We start from the raw sequence: 21,467 nt of genomic DNA on the forward strand, positions 1-21,467 counted from the left end.
GCAACGGATAGTAAAGATCTACTTTTATTGACACAAAAATATGTTACCATGTCAAATAAAAGATTATAAACACAGAATATATGATCCTTTTGACATATACATATAACTTCGTATGTATATTTGCATTTAAAAAGTTATCACTGGGGGCGCCTGGGTGGCTCAGTGGGTTAAACCTCTGCCCTCGGCTCAGGTCATGATCTCAGGGTCCTGGTATCGAGCCCCGCGTCGGGCTCTCTGCTTAGTAGGGAGCCTTCTTCCCCGCCCCCCCTGCCTGCCTCTCTGCCTACTTGTGATCTCCCTCTCTCTGTCTAATACATAAAATCTTTAAAAAAAAAAAAAAAGGTTATCACTGGATGGCAGGACCAAATTAGGTTCTTTGTGACTTGTTTTTACTTTTTTTGTGTTTTTATTATTGAAGTTCTTTTTGCAAACTAGAGGTAACAGAATACAATAAAGAATACTTATTCAAAACAAAAAAAATATGTTTGGGGGCCAAGGGGAAATACTGGAGGCATCACCAACCAAGCTAGGCATAAAAAAATTACATCCATTGTCATTGCTACTGTTCAACACTATTCTGGAGGATCCAGCCAATACAGTAAAAAGAAAGGATGAGACAAAAACTCTAGTTCTTAACTTTAAGATTACCTATCTAGGGGCGCCTGGGTGGCTCAGTGGGTTAAGCCGCTGCCTTCGGCTCAGGTCATGATCTCAGGGTACTAGGATCGAGTCCCGCATCGGGCTCTCTGCTCAGCGGGGAGCCTGCTTCCCTCTCTCTCTGCCTGCCTCTCCGTCTACTTGTGATCTCTGTCAAATAAATAAATAAAATCTTTAAAAAAAAAAAAAAAGATTACCTATCTAAAAAATTCTAAAGAAGCCACCAAAGAGCTATTATTTAATAAGACCATTCCATGGGTGCCTGGGTGGCTCAGTCAGTTAAGCACCTGCCTTTGGCTCAGGTCATGATCCCAGGGTCCTGGGATCCAGTCCCACATCGGGCTCCCTGCTCAATGGGGAGTCTGCTTCTCCCTCTCCCTCTGCCTGCTTGTTCTCTCTTCCTCTCACTCGCTCTCTCAAATAAACATAATCTTTAAAAAAAAAAATAAGACAGTTCTAACGTGATCCTATATAGATATATCAAAGCTTTACAATGGGCACCAGGAGTTGGCAAACTTTTTCCTTACAGGTCAGAGGGTCAATACTGTAGGCTTGTGGGCCATGTGGTCTCTGTAGCAACTTCCCATCTCTGCTGCTGTAGCACAAAAGCAGCCATCGACAATGCATACCTGAATGGATGCAGAGTCTCCCAATGAAACCTTAGTTCCAAGAATAGGCAGTGAACTAGATTGGGCCCACAGGCCATACTTTACTGACCCCTACTTTACACCACCAAACCACCCCCCCCAAAGAAAACCAGCTGATGGAGACGACTTACCATTTAAAGCAGCAAGAAAATATATAAAGACCTAGAAATAACTTTCTGAAGGGTGATTCAGCGGTACGTACACATCAAAAATCAAACTGTGACACCTCTTTCAATACAACAACTCCACTTCTGGAATACACATGGATCTTTATGACAGTGTTATATAGAATAAGAAAATATGGGGCGCCTGGGTGGCTCAGTGGGTTAAGCCACTGCCTTCGGTTCAGGTCATGATCTCAGGGTCCTGGGATCGAGCCCCGCATCGGGCTCTCTGCTCAGCAGGGAGCTTGCTTCCTCCTCTCTCTCTACCTGCCTCTCTGCCTGCTTGTGATCTCTCTCTGTCAAATAAATAAATAAAATCTTTAAAAAAAAAAAAGAATAAGAAAATATATCTATTGACATTAACTGTGTCTATGAGAAAGACACCATTTTTAAAGTACATGACAGGGTAGTATGCCTAATTTTAGCTAGGTTTTTAAATAGATGGGTGTGCACATGAAGGTTTGCATATATACCCACAAATGGAAAAAAAAAAAAAAACCTAGAAAGATGTATACCCAACTGCTCCATTAGCAGTTATTCCCATGGGTGGATTTATGAGCAACTTTCTTCTTACTTTTTTGCATTTAATTTTTGGTTCTTTGTACTTTCCCAATTTAGCTTAGAAGTAAAGTTTTTCATTTTTAAAAGAAGGAAGCGAACAAAAAAACCTCTGTGTGCCTCTCAACAATTAAGTCATAGTTCTATGAATGCTCAAGGATCTCATACACAGTGTCCTCAAAGAAAAAGCACATTGGTAGTGATTTTCATTTTCACATTAAGACACCCCTAGGAAGTGCTTTAAATTATTCTAACTGCTGGGGTGCCTGGGTGGCTCAGTGGGTTAAGCCTCTGCCTTCAGCTCAGGTCATGATCTCAGGATCCTGGGATCGAGCCCCGCATCGGGCTCTCTGCTCGGCGGGGAGCCTGCTTCCTTCTCTCTCTCTCTCTGCCTGCCTCTCTGCCTACTTGTGATCTATCTCTGTCAAATAAATAAAATCTTAAAAAAATATTCTAACTGCTTCAATGCCCTGAAGATAGCAATCTTCTGACTCTAACTAACATGTAAGGAGCATCAATCTGCAAATCTTATCTTTTTCTTATCTTTCAGTGACACCTGTGCACACATCTCTCTGTCTAGGAGGAAAAGCCAAAGAAGGTAAACAGGAAATAGGCAAGAATGGTAGGTGAAGGATAAATGTGTGTTAATATCATACAGAGAAATCATTATTAGCAAATTCATTTCTCAAGGTCTTATCGTTCTATAGTATGGGAACCTGCCCTGTTGGGTTAGGGGAAAACCGACATTATAGCACACACTTATTCTAACTTATGAAACTTTTAAGTCCTCCTCAAGAATTTAAGTCCATACAATTTATATTGTGGATAAGCTGTGAAGCTTAAGTACATTCTCCTTACAACTGACAATAGGTATCTAATTACTATGCCAATAGTTACAGTTATTAAAACATATGTAAATTGAGACATTTAATTTTCATGTACTTAAAATCTTGGGGAAATGGAGATGGAGTAGAAAGAAAAATGATGATATACATATTATCAGAAATTCCTTCTGGAGTTCTAAAGTCTCAAATATCCAAAACAAGGGAAAAAATTTCAATAATGGAAGAGAGAAAACATACCTTTTCACTTCACATTTGATCTGAAAGTTTCTCGGAAAGATCTTTTCTAAAAGCTCTAGATCTTATTATTTTACATAATGGATGAAAAACAAAAGCTTTAGGGGGCTGAGTTAAGCAAATGCAATGTCAGGCTACAGCACAGGACTACCTCAGGCTACCAGAGAGAGCGGGAAGCTTCTGGCGCTAGAATGGTGCTCCCTCCCTTCTCAAGGATGACTTCACCTGTGACTGGGCCCAGACCTGTGACTGTGCTACCCTATATGGCAAAGGCACCTTGCAGGTGGGATTCAGTTAAGGATCTTGAGGTAGAGTGATCAGGTCACTGAGTGGGGCCTTACCTCTCTAAATAGAAGAGCCTTTTCATCAGAGAGAGAGAAAGAGATGTGAGGAAGGAAGTCAGAGGTCAGCTTGGAGAGAGAGCTGAAGATGCAACAGTGCTGGCTGTAAAGATGCAGCAGGGGCCACAAGCCAAGGAGTGAAGGTGGCTTGCACGACCCAGAAAAGGCACAGCATTCAGTCTCCCCTCGAGCCTCCAGAAGCCCTGCCAACTCATTTAGACTTCCAACCTCGAGAATTTTAGGATGATAAACTTGTGTCGTTGACAACCAAAAAGTAAAAAAAATAATAATAATAATAAATGAAATAAAAAATAAATAAATAAAATTCTAGGTGTTATGTGGTGTAACTTAGTTATCAAAAAGAAAAAAATACACATTTTTTAAAGATTTTCTTTCTTTATTTGAGAGTGAGAGAGCACAAGCAGGGGGAGTAGCAGAAGGAGCAATAGAAGGAGAGGGAGAAGCAGACTCCCCACTGAGTGGGGACCACCCCCCAATGCAGGGCTCCATCCCAGGACCCCGAGATCAGGACCTGAGCTGAAGGCAGACACGTCACCAACTGAGCCACTCAGGCACCCTAAAATATACATATTATTGTCTTCCCGAAACAGTTACCTTATCTGGCCTTAAAATCTCCCTACTTCCATCCTGAAGTGCCTTCCTCCAATAGCTCAGCATAAAAAAATAAATGTAATGCGAACAGAAGTGCCTCTAGTAAAAGACTTTTCCAAGTTTTGAAGTGTGTGTGTATGCACGCACACATGTATATGTGTCCGTAGGCATATGTGAGCATGTGTGTGTGAGCCTGTCGTTACCACAGAAGCCATGGGGGAAAAGAAAGTCCCCCCAGAACCAAGTCAGAAGTTAACAGGAACAATATGACAAACACAAGGTCATCCTGAGTTCTCAAAAGACAATGAGGTGTTAAGTACATTTTGTAGCCATGAAAATCCAGGACATAAACAAACATGTGACCGTTTGCTCTGAACACAACCAATAAGTATATTATATAAAACAACTTTCATTAACTATTCCTTTGTTCCCAATCTCAAGGAAATGCTAGTTATCCTTCAGCAGAATTTACCAATAGTGAATGCAAACAAAATGAAGCCTCTGCTAGGCTTATATTTGAGATCTGGGAGACCGAAATCCCACAATTTTCCTTTTAATCTTCCATTTTAAAAAATGTTGGAAATGAATTTAATATAGTTAAAAAGCAAGCAGGCATGCTTCAAATCCAAAACTGTGTTTTTCCTGTCAAGTACTGCTCTCTGTAAAGTGCGCCACCAAACCCCGGTAGAAACTTACCCTTCAACTTGAGGTCCACGTTATGTCTCAGCCAAGGGTAAACCCCATAGCTCGGCATATCTTCAGGAATCGGATTACTGTTTATCCAGCCATCACAAGCAAACCGGAAGAAATTATCACAAGGGTCCACAGAGAAATTTACTTTACTCAAGATGGCAGCAGCTAGTTAAAAAGAAAATCATAGGATTAATGACAAGCAGTGAACGCTGTGTACTGTTCGCTTCCAAATTAAACAACCATTTCCTATCAACCGGTTCCCCAGCCTTGGATTTTACTTTTCCTCTCAAATGACTCCCTGAATCAACTTCACTCTATTAAATTACTGTATTCAGATTGAGTGGGTAAAAGCTTGGTGGTATTGGTATTAGTGGTTTTTGCAGGACTGCCCCGGACATCTGCACGACATGGGATAGGAATGCAAATGGAGTTTACGGTACATTGTTTGCAAGGATGTGTGCAGTATTTCCTTCCATCCCTCTCAGCCTTCTCCGGGGTCACTCGCAACTCATCCCATCCAGTGACAGGATCTATTTTCCCTGCCTTGAATCTAGGTTGGCCTTGTGACTTGCTGTGACCAACCGTATACAGCAGAGGGACTGCTGGAGTTTCAAAACTAGGCCTTAAAAGGGCCTTGTTACCTTCTACATAAACTTCCTTTGAATGGAGCCCTGAGACGGCCCTTTGAAGAAGCCTCCCGGAGGAGGTGAGGCGACATGGAAAATAACCCGTCAGCACCAAGCGCCAGACCTGTGACCGAAGCCATCATGGACGTTCCAGGCCAGAGGACCCTCCAGCTGAACGCAGCTGTATGAATGACCCTAGGCAAGAGCCGCAGAGGAACCCCCGATTAACCCACAGAATTTGAAGAAATACTCAATCACTCATGTTTCAAGCCTCAAAGGTAGTTTGTTCCACAGCATAAGCTGAGTGAAACTGTGGCCCATTAAGTCATATTGAAACATTTAAAAGAGGTATGTACAATATACCTCCATAAAGACCTGGAAAGCCACCTATGAATTCCTGAGCCCCTGGACGTTCAGGGTAGCTCTCAGAGGAATGAACCCCTAGAAGAAACCCCCACAGGCCCTGCAGGGAGGCTCAGGGCCATTTAGCAGGGAATTCAGCCTCGTAAAAGGATACAGCTGCTGACCTGGCCCCTGGACCTGGCCAGAGGAGGGGAGTATGTGTGTAAGTTAACAGAAAGACACAACAGACTGGTTTACCATTTCTTCCTCTTTCATAAGCCCACACACAATTACATATGTAATACAGTCAACAGGGAGGAAGTTTTTGCATACTTAAATACGTATCCATGAGCATTAAAAAAAAAAACTTTCACTAAAAAATGAGAAGGTAGGGGCGCTTGGGTGGCTCAGTGGCTTAAGCCTCTGCCTTCGGCTCAGGTCATGATCTCAGGGTCCTGGGATCGAGCCCCACATCGGGATCTCTGCTCAGTGGGGAGCCTGCTTCCCCCTCTGTCTCTCTGCCTGCCTCTCTGCCTATTTGTGATCTCTGTCTGTCAAATAAATAAATAAAATCTTTTAAAAAAATGAGAAATTTCTTATGGCATCTGGATGGCTCAGTTGGTTGAGTGTATGACTTCAGCTCAGGTCATGATCTCAGGGCCCTGAGATCGAGCCCCACATTAGGCTCTACGCTCAGCAGAGAGTCTGCTTGTCCCTCTGCCTCTCTCCCCGCCTTGTGCTCACTCATGATCTATCTCCCACATGCATGTGCTCCTTCTCTCAAATCATAACATCTTTTAAAAAAAAATGAGAAGGTTCCAAAATTCCTAATATTCAACTCCAACTCCCTGCCAACTGTCATACAACTGCTGGCTACCTCTCTAACACAAAGATATGCACCAATTTAAAAAAAAAGTGGGGGGCAGCCAGTATTTTAATGACATTGGAAAGATGACATTCTGGGTAATTTTCATACTTTAATTAATGCCAGGATATATTTATTTGAAGTAATGAAAACCCAATGAGTTGTCAGCTAAATATGAAGGAATTGCCAAAAAAAAGTGTCATCAGCATATATGTATATATGCTGGTTATCAGTTTGGTTACATGTGTCCTCCAGGTTTAAACTTAGGCTATTTTTCTAGCCTAGACTTGCTATGAAAATTTTCAAGAGCTTTTTGTCCTTGATAAAGTGAATGATATAGACATATCCTCAGTTTCTACAGGACTTCAAAATCCCCAGCACTTTCTCCCTCCCCCAAAAAAATCATAGCAAAAAAAACTGGTTTAGAGGGGCACCTGGATGGCTGTCAGTTAAGTGTCCAACTCTTGATTTTAGCCAGGTCATGATCTCAGCGTTGTGAGACGGAGCCCCGGGTCAGGCTCTGCCCTGAGTGTGGAGATTCTCTCTCTCCCTCTCCCCAACCCCTCTGCTTGTGCTCTCTCTCTCTCTCTTAAAAAAAAAAAAGTAAAATGAAAAACTGGTTTTAGAAGTTTGATAAATTTAAAATTGGCTTAATATTGTCATCTTTGAGAGTTAGTTCAATGGTCTCCAATTATATTTTTACTTACTGCTACTAGTTTATTATTAATTACTATGCAAATAAGCTAGGACATACCAAATCTTTATTTCAGTTTATATTTATAATAATTCTGGCTGTGCCACCACAGAATGAATCTACTATGTGACACCCCAGGCGCAGAGATTATTCAAGTTTCCCTGCCACACAATATTTACAGTCACACAGGAGCACCTGGGTGGCTCAGAGGGTTAAGCCTCTGCCTTCGGCTTGGGTCATGATCTCAGGGTCCTGGGATCGAGCCCCACATCGGGCTCTCTGCTCAGCAGGGAGCCTGCTTCCCTCTCTTTCTCTTTGCCTGCCTCTCTACCTGCTTGTGATCTCTGTCAAATAAATAATATTTTTAAAAAATATTTACAGTCACACAGAAGAACCCTCATACACATTTTTATTCACATAAGCACATTGTTTTTTGGCAGCCTTCCCAAACCTCCCCCTGCCCCCAGCCTAAAACATATCCAGCATTCTTGTAGGTACCTACAAAATCTGCAAGATCAGCTCTGACCTCAGCCTTGACATAGAGCAGGGAAATACATCACTCACACAGAATTTGGAAGTCAGCCCGCTAAGTGGGAAAACTCTAGTTTCAACCTCCCAATTCATCATTCATAATTCACAGCTGGGCACAGGGCTGCACTTTCTGGAGGAGAACGGTGACTTCAAATTTCAAGGGACCATAGTTGTCAAGACACCACAAACTCCTTTTCCCCTGCTCAGTTCCATGGAGAAAACTCAAAGAGACTTGTTTTAATAAAGAAATAGGAGGATCAAAGAAACCTGTGAAAGGCCCAACTATGTGTTCTCTCAAGTTACTGCATATAAGGTCAGGGAATTCGGGGTCTCTTACTAGTGTTTATGCCGAGATAGAGGCACCACACCCCATGTACCAGCCTGAGCTTTTAAGTTTAATCAGGGCTCAAGGGAGAGGGTGGTGCTAACAGTAAAATCATTAATACTGAGCATTTCCTCTGCACCAGGAACCATGCTAAGCCCTTTTCAGAAAGTTCAGCATCATCTGGAGCCAGACAGCCTGGGTTTAAATGCCAACAACACCATGCAAAGCTATGTAACCTTGTGCAGGTTACTTAACCTCTGTTTCCTCATCTATAAAGAGATAATAACCGTAACCCATGGGATCTTCAGGAGAATTAAATGAGTCAATACACATGAAATGTCCAGAACAGTGTCAGGCACACGACAAATATGGTTGCCAGATAAAATACAGAATGCCTAATGAAATTTGAATTTCTTACCCATGATGGCTTTTACAGTTTAAGTATGTACCAAATATTGTAGGGGACATATACCAAAAAATAGCAGCCTTGTTGTCTATCTGCAATTCAAATGTAACGGAGCAGCCACGTATGCACGTAGCTAAAGCTGGCAACCTTACATACAAATTTTTGCTATTATAATTCCATAAACATTCATTTGAAACTCTTGAGTTACTTTTCAGAGCTTATAGGCTTTCAGGTTTTAGAAAACTAATACAGTGCATAGACCACAGCTGATATACTACCTCCAGCAATGTCTGGAGGGGCACTCCTGAAAGAAGCACCTTAATAATTACATAGGAAATATACGGATATTTTCCTAGGTGGTATCAACAAAGTCTACAACAGTCTCACAGAAGTTAAGAGTCAGTTTTGCCACCACAAGAACTGAGATCAGGTCCAGTCTTGCCAACTGACGGTTACAATGTTCTCTGGGTCTGGGGTTAAGAATAACACACTGCAGACCTGGATTACTACTACAACCAGCACTACTATTTTCTCCCAATCTCACACCTAATATGCTAAGTTAAAACAGCATTCTCATTTTATAGATGATAAACAAGAGGCTCTGGATGGTTATTTAATCAACCCAGGATCATGTGGCTTTTAAGTGGCCAGATCATGCTTCAAACCCAAGTCAGCTCGTCAGCCCTTATCTGTATTTGGCACACCCTTTCCTTGTAATTTTTTCCACCTTTATTTTGAAAGAGGGATTCGGAGAAGAGGAAATGGACAAGAGGAGGAAAAAAGAGCTATGGAGAGGAGACATTCAGAAACAGGTGGCACCTGCTTAGAAACGGTCCAGAGGTCATCAAACGCTTCCAACTTCTGAGCTTCCATCCTGCATGACCAGACACGCACGCACGCACCCCCTTATGCACGCGCGCCCCCACCACACACGCACCCCCACGCACGCACGCGAGCCCCCACGCACGCACGCGAGCCCCCACCCCGTCTACCTCCCGCGTATGCCTTTGTGCTGCTTCTCATTTGAAACCTTCCCAGGGGCCCATGTATGCAGTGTGTACCTAACAGCTGTTCTGCAGGTCCCTAATCACAGTGAGGTTCATGTTACACTGAAGAGGATATATCCTTGGTGAGCCTTTCGTCACAGAGACAGAAAAATCAGTATTTTTTTTTCAATATTAGAAAGCTGTTCACCAACGTGAAAATTAAAAACAGAACAGCAAGGCAAAACAGATTAGCTGCCAGGAGACGACATAGCAAATGGCATTCTGTAAGGTTTACTCTTGTGTTATTACGATTTGTAATAAAGAGAAAACTCATACGCTATGTGGCTCTCCATACCAAAAGTTGCCTAAACTCAAACTGAAAATTTTTCAGTTCAGAAAATCTCATTCTCACACATCTGCAAGGACCCAACCACAGCAAAATCACAAGGTGACATGAAGTCTAAAATGTGACCTCTGACAGTTCCACCTGGTGGTCCACTCTACTTCAAGTCATCCCTTTCCATTGAAATCCCCTAGGTCAGCGGCTCAAGCTGCAAACAGGAAAGGGTATGGGAATTCCCAAATTGTTCTCACCCTTTCCGGGATAAGATCGAGAAGCTGAAACTGTTATCCAGTCACCAGACTCTGGTAGGTCTATCATTATGAAAAAGGCAAGACTGGACCAAGGCTGAAGAGTTACCAGGTATGGCCTTATTGCACAAAAGCACTGATGGAGAGCAGACAGACATGAACTTGAAGCCCAGCGCAGCACCAAACTCAGGATGTGATCCTGGGCAAATTATTTAGCTTCCAGAAGCCTCCATATCCTCATCTGTAGTTGGGTCTGGTGATAGCACTGACATCATGGGGTTCTTATGAAGATTTTATGAGATAGCAGCATATGTAAGTCACTTAACACAATGACTGGTTAAAAATATATATATTGATCACTTTAAAAAGGAATAAGAAATAACATACTGTCTAATCCATTACCTCTGTATAAGGCCTCTGAATTTAAAAGCTCTTTTACCCAAGTCTTTTCTAACTCAGCTAGTGCCACCGCCAAAAATTTAAGCATCACCTTGATTCTCTGCTTTTTCTCACAGCCCACTTCAAATCCTTTGGCAGCCCTCTGGCTCCTAAACCCTCTACACTCTGCCTTTCCATCTCTGGAATTCAAGAAAGCATCGAGTCTCATCCAGCTTACCGAAATAACCTCCCTCCTGACGACCTTCTTCCATCTTGCTCCCTGTGGTCTGTTCCCCACCCAAGAAGACTCTCCTGAGTCTAGGTGTGCATGGAGAGATCGTTTAAATGCTGATAAGATCATGTTTCTGTCTTTACTGAAATCTCTCGGAGGCTTTTCAGCACACTTAGGAAAAACCCACACTCGCTGACACCCCGGTTCCCCACTAAGCCTCCCATCACCTGCACTCTGTCCCCTATGCAGTTAAGTTCTTCCACTCTGGGACCTTTGCCTCAGCTCTTCCTGTTCCTGGAAAGCCCCTTCATTGATCTTCACACACGTCCCTTCTCATCATTCAGGGTCATTTCAACATCATTTCCTCAGACTTCCCAATCTAGCCATCCTGTCCTTGCTATCACATTACTGTACTTGAGTATTTTAATTTTCTGCACATTACAACCAGCCGATCTTTTTCTTCCACACTGATCACCTTGTGTTTATTGATGGTCTTTCTTCCCCTACCTGGTCATTCAAGTTCACTGCTAACTCAGTGCCTGACTTGGAATAAATATTTGGCAGATTATTTCATTAATCTCTTAAGACCAAGAGGAAAGTGAAAGGGCCATGTGCTTAACTAATCCTTATGACTCTCCCCTTGGAAAATGCACTAGTGTTCGTGCCCACGTGCCCACTTAAAGATGAGGGGTGGGGCGCTGGAATCTGGGTCCTGCAAATCTAGGTCCTAGCCCTATTCCCTCTTCCCTATAGAGGGAATATAATGGCTGTGCCAAAACGGAGGTGAGTTTAAACACTCATATACACTGTGGAGTACCCACTGATGCATGGCCCTTTAACCTCAAGACAAGCTTGACTTGTAATGACCCAAAGTGACTTCAGGTGATAGTGGAAGCGATGATTGATGGAGGATCCCTGCTCAGAGGCAGACAGGTCAGACCCACTGACCAAATGATACAGAGAGACTGCTTAGGGTAAACAGGGATCTATATCCAGCTGAGACCATAGGAAGGCTGATGGTCTCTCTGTTCGGGTCTTAAGAAAAGCCATTTGGCCTTTCAAGCCCCTTCTAGATTTTCTTATAATGACTTGGAATACCACACAGCTGTTTTTTTGCAAGGAAGGGAAAAACAGGAAACCAATACTCCACAATTTCACACTGAGCGTTTACCATCGAAGGTAAACTGAAAGGTTCATCAAAATTGCATTTTGTGGGGCGCCTGGGTGGCTCAGTGGGTTAAGCCGCTGCCTTCGGCTCGGGTCATGATCCCAGGTCCTGGGCTCGAGCCCCGCATTGGGCTTTCTGCTCAGCGGGGAGCCTGCTTCCTCCTCTCTCTCTGCCTGCCTCTCTGCTTACTTGTGATTTCTCTCTGTCAAATAAATAAATAAAATCTTTAAAAAAAATTGCATTTTGTACTTGGTATAAACCTCAAACAAACAGAATACTAAAAATACCACCTGTTTCCTCTTCCTTTCCCCAAGGTACCATAATGATAACTTGACACAGGAAGGAAAACGGACTTACCAGCTTCGATGCATTCTGGCTTCAGGCAGTACTCCTGTTTAGCTTGGAGACTTAAGAAACCTTGACTCACTGGAAAAACAGACCAAAATAAAGAAATGACTGTCTTGTAGCAGACCCCCGTCAGGTAACCCACAGTCAGGCACATATGCTAGACATCTGATATCAGTTCGTCTTTCTCAGCATTGACCTGGAGTTCAAAAATCCAGGGGGCTCGGTATCACCGAACCAGATTCTGGTCACAAGCTAAGTAAACTTGGTGAGACTCAGCTGCTCTGAAATTGGGTTCTCTAGACTATAAGAGGAGTGGATACAATCAGATCAGTGCTTCTCAGAGTGGGGTGCCCAAGCCTCGGGAGCAGCATCCCCTGGCAGCTCGTTGGAAAGACGAACTACTGAGCCCTACCGCTGACCTGAATCAGCAAGTCTGGGGGTGGGGCCCAGCTATGTGCTTTTTGGCAAAGCCCTCCAGGTGATTCTGATACACACTCAAGTTGGAGAGCCACTGGGCTAGATGATCTCTCAAGTCTCTTCCATCTCCAGTTATCTATGATTTAAGTCTCATAATTTCACTCTTTCTGTTTACAACTACATTCCTGTTTTAGAGATGGGGGAAAAAATGAAACTTACAACTAGTCGTTTGGAGCAAATCCAGACTGGAAGGAGAAAAATAGCATGCATGGCATTTAAAGTTCTGAATCTTATCTAAACAATCCATAGACGTGTGTGTTACGGGGGCGGGGGGTACACCGTATATTATTCAGTCATCTGGCAGGAGAGTCATGATATGCCGTGTACCCCACACACTCTCCTCCCACCAAGCTCAGCCTAGCTACCAGACATGCGGCTCGTGGACCAAGCTTCCAACTACTTCCACCAGAACAAAACAAAACAAAAACCCTTCGAGACAGAATTAGCTTTTCACCAATGGCTTAATTTTCCCCATCTGGCTGACAGTATTATCTAAATGGATTTCTGCAGAAGTACAGAAGGGCGCCCTATTTGTAAACTCCAGGCAACACCTGCGCATTAGCAGATGTGAGTTTAGATTTCAAAAATATTTTTGGTAGCCAAGGAAGTTAATGGAAATTCATGACTGCTGTACTCTGTGAGCAGAAATAAGGAATCATTGGAGATGTGGCTGCGGAGAGATGAGTGGTGGGGGGTGAAGGGGAGCCAAGGCCTTTTGTGGCCTCCTCAGCTGAGAAGCAGGATGAGAAAGCATGGCGGTACCCGTGTTTCTGATAGAGACGGAAGGGCCTGTATGTATCTCTTGCCAGTGTGGTGATCTGTATTTGTTATTAACCCACATTCTAAGAGGAGCCTGCTTTTTCTTCTTTTCTCTGCTGCCATCCTCCAAACAGCCATTTTACTTGTGTTACATTATACATATAATAAAAAAAAATAATAAAAAGTAAAAAATATATAAATTTTTTTTTAATTAAAAAAAAGAAAATTGCCTATGGAGCATCTCAGGTCTATTTTTAAGAAAAGAAGTATCTTGGGACGCCTGGGTGGCTCAGTGGGTTGAGCCTCTGCCTTCGGCTCAGGTCATGATCTCAGGGTCCTGGGATCGAGTCCCGCATCGGGCTCTCCGCTCAGCGGAGAACCTGCTTCCTCCTCTATCTCTCTCTCTGCCTGCCTCTCTGCCTACTTGTGATCTCTCTCTGTGAAATAAATAAATAAAATCTTAAAAAAAAAAAAAAGAAGTATCTTAGGGGTGCCTGGGTTTCTCAGTCGGTTGGGTGTCCAACTCTTGATTTTAGCTCGGTCCAACTCTTGATTTTAGCTCGGGTTCTGATCTTGAGTCCTGGGATCAAGCCCTGCATCAGGCTCCACACTCAGTGGGGAGTGTGGTTTCCATCCCTGACCTCCCCTCCCGGGTTGCTCGCTCGCTCGCTCTCTCTCTCTCAAGGGAATAAATAAATCCTTTTAAAAAGATTTTATTTATTTGAGTGAGCGAGCACGAGAGAGTGGCAGAGGGAGAGGTAGAAGCAGGCTCCCCACTGAGCAGGGAGCCTGATGTGGGGCTCGATCCCAGGACCCTTAGACCATGACCTGAGCCAAAGGCAGAGGCTTAACCCACTGAGCCACTCAGGTGCCCCAGAAACAATATTTTTAATATAAAAAAAGAAAATGTTACTTTTTACTGATTAAGTGCTATAAAAAACACTTAAGGGACAGTTTGGTTTCTCATTTTAGATTTTTCTCTAACTAGCAGAAATGACTCAGAATGCAGTGGAGTCATCCACAGACCAACAGTGTGAGAATGACCATAAAGTGGGGGGTCAGCAAACTATGGCTCATGAGCCAAATGCAGTCTTTTGCCGGTTTCTATACAGCCCGTGAGCTAAAAATGATTTTTACATTTTTTAATGGTTGGAAAAAACCACAAGAAGAATAATATTTCATAAAAATGATCTGAAATTCAAATTTCAGTGTTCAGAAATCAAATTATATCAGAATACAGTCATGCCTATTTGTGTACATATTTGTCTGTGGTTGCCTTCTTGCTATAAGAGAGTCAAGTAGCAGAAGCAGACACTGGATGGCCCAGAAAGCTGAAAATATTTACACTCTGGCCCTGCACAGAAAAAGTTTGCCAACTATTACATTTGAGGAATAGACTGTGGGGAGGAAGAAGGGGGGAAGGAGGTAGAGAAGAAAGGACCCCTTAAAATAAACCGGTTATGGTTATACCTGTCATTTTAGATTCTAGTTTTCTAGCTTCTCTGAGACCACCCCAAGGCCAATGGCAGTCACTCTTACTGTAGAAGGACTCGGGTTTAGGAAAGAGATTAGCCCAGAGCCTAAAATACAAAGAAGTAAGGAAGGATGCTAGAAATTGCAGGCATGTGCCTAAATTTGGACAGACAGAAAAATACCAACCAGAAAGCGCCTTGAAGAGGACTTAACCAGAATATTGTCACGAAGAGCATTGCCTTGCAGGTCCCTGGAGATTTTCAGACAAGGACTTTTCACTAAGTGCACGGTGGAGGTGGGTGGCAAAGCCTGGGGGACTAGGCAGTGAAGAAGGCTGGGGGAAAGAGGTCTGAAATAGTGCAGAGATGTTTGACAAAAACCTCCTGAAGACTGTGCATTTATCTGAAAGCAAATATCCCCAAATACAGACATCCAAGGGGACTGTTGTCAGCTAGAGCAAGGCATCTCAGACTTAGTTTGCAAATGAATCACCTGGGGATCTTATGGAAATGTAGATTTTGAATCAGTAGTTCTTGGGGGGGGGGCGCCTCAGGCTTCCAAGTGGGGTTCATGCTGCTAGTCCAAGGGCAACAGTGAGTAGCACAGGTGTAAAGAGGCTATACTTTTATTCTCTGACATCATTAGAGCTCCTCTTAGAAATCTGCAGTGACAGCCAGGTAACTGGCATACTGCAAATTATTTTTTTCTGCTCTAGGCAGGCCTCCTTAGCCATAGCATTGCCTGGCTTCATGAATTTTACTGTGCTCTAAAAACTTTAGAGCTGTTTCTGAATAATCATCTCCTCTCAAGGAACAAAGATTTGCTGCCATTGAAAAATATCCCAACTAGGGGTGCCTGGGGGACTCAGATGATTAAGCATCTGCCTTCAGCTCAGGCCATGATCTCCAGGTCCTGGGATCAAGCTCAGCTTCTACCTCCCAGTGCAGTGTGGAGTCTACTTCTCCTTCTCCCTCCGCCTCTCCCCCTGCTGGTGCTCTCTCTTGTCTCTGTTTCTCTTTCAAATGAATAAATAAAATCATAAAAAAAAAGAGAGAGAGAGAATATTTCAACTAATACATAACAGCCTCAGAATACAGTCGTTCTTAAACAGTGGAATTTCAAATGCTTCAAGCTGCAGAAACGTCATTGAGAAGAGTACGGATTTTTACATAAACGATCATCCCTTGGATTTTGAAGTTTGGGAGCGTTCGTGAAACACAAATAGTCTAACTTTGTACTCACTTCCCACATTGTATGCAGTTCCCATATGGGCATGACCATATCATTTTCCTCTCCTTTGAATTTCAGGAGAGGACACATGTCTAAACCCCAAGTGCCGAGAAATCTCGGAAAAGTTTTTGAGAGCCACAAATTCAGCTGCAGGAGTAGGAGGTTTAGCTGTAGCAGAAAGCAATAAACCTATCTAATTTCCAAAGTCTGCAGCCACAGAGAACATGGAAAGATGGTTTGCTGGTTTTAGCAGAGTTTTCAGCAACACAACCCTAACTCTTTTCAAGTCGAATCACTGGTTTTCCCTTGCCAGGATAAACATGGCCTCCTGCAACCTGTGCGAGCCAAAGAACATTTCCAGGCTCGCTGCATTTCAGACTGCACCTCAAATCCCCTAAGGATAGAGGCTTGTTCCCATATAGCTTTCGAGCTCATGAAAGAGTATGGGCTGTATGAGGAAAATACAAAGGCTAATAATCAAGGGTCCAGAATGCCGGCAACTTTAGAAAATCCATCTCTGCTTTTCATGACATTTCATTCTTATTCATAGGAATATGCTTTTCATCATCATACTCTCTGGGTACATCATTGTCACCAAGGCTCATTAAAATAATTGAATCACAATACCTTTCCAATGTTGGAAGGACAACCTCTGTTTTCCTTCATATTAATTTTTAAATCTAGAAAGGCAGAGTTAAAATTTCATCCCACCAGAGTCACTGGATTAGAAAGGCATTGAGGAATATCATTAAGGAGCACATTTATTATTTTTAAAGATTTTATTTATTTGACAGAGATCACAAGTAGTCAGAGAGGCAGGCAGAGAGAGAAGAAGCAGGCTCCCTGCTGAGCAGAGAGTCCGATGCAGAGCTGGATCCCAGGACCCTGGGATCATGACCTGAGCTGAGGGCAGAGGCTTTAGCCCACTGAGCCACTCAGGCGCCCCTAAGAGGCACATTTAAAGACTGCTTTGCATTTTTTTAAAATGTATTTAACAGAGAGAGATCACAAGTAGGCAGAGAAGCAGACAGAGAGAGAGGGGGAAGCAGTCTCCCTGCCAAGCAGAGAGCCCGATGCGGGGCTTGATCCCAAGACCCTGAGACCATGACCTGAGCCTAAGGTGGAGGCTTTAACCCACTGAGCCACCCAGGTGCCCCTGTATTTTTTTTTTTAAGTTAAAGTTCATGATTCATTCAGGCAAACATTAGCAAAACTCAAATGGGAAAAAAAATTCCAGCATGGTTTTGATCACAACATAAAGTCTTTCCTCGCAAAATAAATGAAGGTATCTGACTATGAATTCATAAACCCTCATTTTGCTAAATGTAAAATGCAATGCGTAAAAAAAAAAAAAAAGTTTGCGCAGTGCAACTGAGTCCTCCAGCCGCTGGAAGCCACTTGATACCCACTTGGCATTTCTGGACTATACATCTGGTTGCACGTATTTATTTCTTTGACTTCCTAAAGAAAGGGCTCCTTTTCCTTCTGCATATTTAATAGAAGCTAAGGATACACCACCTACTCACACATTCAAACAGCCCTCCACCTGCCTCCTGACCAGGTCTGCCGGAATAAAGCACAAGGAAACGTAACTGCACTCGCCCCATTCCCTGGCCTCCAGCGCCCCACTTACCTAGAAAGAGGATCGTGCCCAGCACGAGGGTGCCGCCAATGAACACAGCCAGAGCGATTCGAGTGCCTCTGTTGGTGGTCTTTCCAGTCTCCGTGCTGCTCCCCATTTCTGCCTCCATCAGGAGGGACGCAGAGGCCACGCAAAGAGAAAGTCACTTTTTGTGGTCTGGTGGCTGGTCTCAAGAGTCTGTTAGGCGTTGACATCCAAGGTCCTCTTGTTCTTCTACTAACAGACAGCTGAAGAAGTCCCGTCAGGAAATCTTCCCTCGCCACCCTTTCTCAAATATTTCTCCACAAATGAAATAAAAGAAACCCCAAATATTGGTTGCCTTGGCTTTCCCCCTGACCAGACAAAACAAACAGTGGTTGCTTTATCTTGGTGCTCCCCCCGCCCCAGCAAAGTCGCTCGCAACCAATGATTTGGCAGGCTCTTCTCTCAGGCGTTCTGAGTGTACATGTTTTACTATGTGGCTGAACAGATGTTTTAGCTATTTAAATGTATAGTCACTTAGGGAGGAAAAAACAATTGTCTTTATCAAAACTGGATTCTCATCAAACTCCCCCAAACCATGATAAGTTCGGTGGCAAGGATTCTCCGGCCCTGCTCTAAGGTCTCAGTGAATCACGTAATTCTTGTGCACTCATCATTCTGCTCGCCTAAACTGTCTCCATCCAAGCTATTGTTTCTGTGTGCAAGTCCCTTTTTAAAGCCCTCTAAAAGTTCCTGGGATATCCTGGAGCATTTTATTTTAGGAACTGGGTGTATGACGGCATGTGCCAAAAATCAGAGTCACAGTCCAGTGCGGTGCAAAGCAGCAATTAAGGCAACCTACAGAGGCTGATGGTTTGGACGGGAACTTTTTTTTTTTTTAAGGAGAAAGAAAAAGCACTTCCTCTCTGTGGTGCTAGGAATTGGATAAAGGAGGGGTGAGCATTCAAATTAAGCCTATTAGCAACCACAGAAGAAATGGTACAAGATTTTTTTTTCCCTCCTGCATCTTTTGATGGAAAGTGCCCTCGTGTATTTTGCCCTCCAGGCCCACCAAGGCAGCCTTTGGTTAGTACAGTTTTGTGCTTCCGTGATACGCCCATTTCAGCAGGTTCTCCAGGATAAAAATCAAAGGCGATTGGTTTCACTCGAAAGACGGAGTGAATGACTGGGTCTTTGATTTGTGCAACTATGCAAACAATTTAAATTATGAAAATCTGCTTTCTTCGTGGGGAAAGGCAACTGAGAGTCCATTGCTATGGGTTTTATTAGCCAACGATACAGATATCATTGGTTCACAACACTGTTACTACTTAACTGTTTTTGTTTTGCTGACGCTCATAGGACAGCGGGAATGGGGGTGGAGAATTCGTCTGAAAACCAGTAGAGCACAGTTCTCATGCAGAACTTGTGCCCATGGCCTTGTGGGTCCCGCCGGAGCTCTGCAGAGGCTGTGGAGCCCCGCATTACATGGCCACGTGTTCACGGTCCTATCTGGCTGGTCTGGGTCAGGCCTTCTACCCCTGGCATGGGGTTCTTTCAAGGTTTTAGACTTATTCCAAAACACATCCTACCTCACTTTCTGCTCGTTTCATGTTGCCCCAAAGGCAGAAGAGCACAAGCCTTTGTCCAAATTATGACACCACAGTATGCTATAGATATCATGTGCTTATTACCTGTTGATGTTATTTTGTTGCTGTTATTCCATAACACATCTTAGCAGGCCTTTGGCTCCTAGGATGGGATTCTCCCAAGAGATTTTAGACTTGAATCCATAGTACTTCTTAGACTGTGAGCTCTGTGAAGTCAGGAATCACATCCATCAGGTTCAATGCTATAGCCCCAGCATCTACATACAGTTCATGGCCCACAACAGTGAAGGCAGAAATAAGAACAATGAAAATCAGACAAGTCAGCTCCCAGGTGCTCACTCGTAAAAAGCAGCTTTAGGATGCTCAGATGTTAGTGTCTGGGTGTCTTACAGCCTCCTAATTCCTTCACTAAATGCTCAAATGATAATGATATATCACAGAGGGACAGCACGTTTATTTCCCAGTTTCGCCTCATGGGGAAAGTCTATGCTTGATAGCAAACGTCTTTTTAAGTCTGGTTTGCCATGAGAACACTGAGGCCCAAGGACCAGCCTCAAGCAGTACAGCAAACTCAGGAAAGGGGAAGTCAGGGAGGGGATCGCTGCCATACACTGTTGGTCTGCAGCTTGACAGAGTCCCTGTGCACGAGGGACAGGCCACCCACACAAGTGTTACACCACTTCTTCCTGCTTCCCTTTCTTCTCCAAGTCTCCCCACACTTTCCGGAACCAAACTGACGGGCAATGGTGGCTGCGGGTTGGCGATTAGGACTTATCCTGACATACAGCTATTCCTCATTTAAACACGTAAATTCGTTCTGGAACACTCAAGTGCAAAGTGAAGAACCAGTAAACCAAAGAAGACTTCCATTAATCGTAACAGGAAAACTACAACGCATTCCATCCCAAACAAAGATATGCAAATGCAGAGGAAAAAAATACATTAATTGAACAATGAAAACAAGCCTAGAAAAGTAATAACTTTCAAGGTATTGAAAATAAATGCAGTTTGTTCACATAATGCGAGTAATGAAGTTTTATTTTCCTCACCAAAGGAGGACTTGAGAGCAGGTGGGGATTGGCAGGAGAAAGGGGGTTGCTGAATTGTTCATTAGAAGGTACATTCTTCATTCTGTGCCATTTTCTGCATTAAGTTTTCAACCTTTTGGGAAATGTTGATTATCTGGCACTCAAACTGCATTTAAAAATAAACTTGTAGCACCGAAGGGTCACCTGGCTGTCTCAGTCCGTGAAGGGTGTGACTCTTGATCTTGGGGTTGTGGGTTCCAGCCCTACCCTGGGAGTAGAGATTACTTAAAAATGAAATCTTTTTTTTAAAAAAAAGGAGAAGAGAAAAAGGTTGTAGCACAGAAAAAAAAAATAGAGCAAAATAAAGAAGTTCAAAGTATAGAAAAATAATGAATGCTTACAGGAGACGAAAGCAAGGGTCTGCAAACTCGGGCACCTGGGCCAAATCTGGGCCACCACCTATTTTTATAAATAAATGTTATTGGAACAAAGTCACCCCCATTCGTTTACATATTATCTATGATTGCTTTCATGCTACAAGGTCAGCGTTGAGTAGTTCCGTGACCCAGATATGGACCATGGAACGGATTTACTCCCCGGCCCTTCACAAAAACCCCGGACTAAGGGGTAGTAGAAGATGCTGCCTGTTATCCTTGCCTACACTGCGCATGAACACAAAGCAAAATGTTCACCTGAACTTGACCAGCTTCACAGAATCGTTCTATTTAACGTTCTCTGAACACCAACTGTTGTGTCCGGGAAATTGGTCAATGTGTCTTTGAAACTGTAATAGTAAAACTATGGCATATTATTGTGTTTTGGGGTGAAGTGTTATTCTGGGATAAAAAGGGGGGATGTCAAATAATGTTATAATTTCTCACGAGCCATGAAAATCAGTTAACTGAGAAGTCACTACACAGGTAAGTCTGCTTAATCATCTGGTCTGCCCCCGCTTGATTGCTTCCATTCAGAACCTCCAGGACTGTCCTGAGCTTTAACTGCAATCAGTCAATGGCATCCAGAGAAATTTCTTGGGCATTTCTC

The 21,467-nt window shown here is 43.3% G+C and overlaps 1 protein-coding gene across 1 annotated transcript in view; it reads right to left on the bottom strand.

The window, feature by feature from the left end:
* Positions 1-20,476, bottom strand: part of PHEX (phosphate regulating endopeptidase X-linked) — a 213,444-nt gene extending 192,968 nt beyond the window's left edge. Inside the window, exons 1-5 of the mRNA XM_047716507.1 lie at positions 20,445-20,476; positions 19,480-19,601; positions 17,816-18,051; positions 12,253-12,321; positions 4,755-4,916 (exon numbers count right to left, since the gene is read on the bottom strand). Of these exons, the coding sequence (XP_047572463.1) occupies positions 4,755-4,916; positions 12,253-12,321; positions 17,816-17,933 (349 nt within the window). The 5' untranslated portion in view covers positions 17,934-18,051; positions 19,480-19,601; positions 20,445-20,476. The remainder of the gene's footprint in view (positions 1-4,754; positions 4,917-12,252; positions 12,322-17,815; positions 18,052-19,479; positions 19,602-20,444) is intronic.
* Between the last annotated feature and the right edge of the window lie 991 nt (positions 20,477-21,467).

This window comes from Lutra lutra, chromosome X (genome assembly GCF_902655055.1).
Source record: "Lutra lutra chromosome X, mLutLut1.2, whole genome shotgun sequence".
Lineage (NCBI taxonomy): Eukaryota > Metazoa > Chordata > Mammalia > Carnivora > Mustelidae > Lutra > Lutra lutra.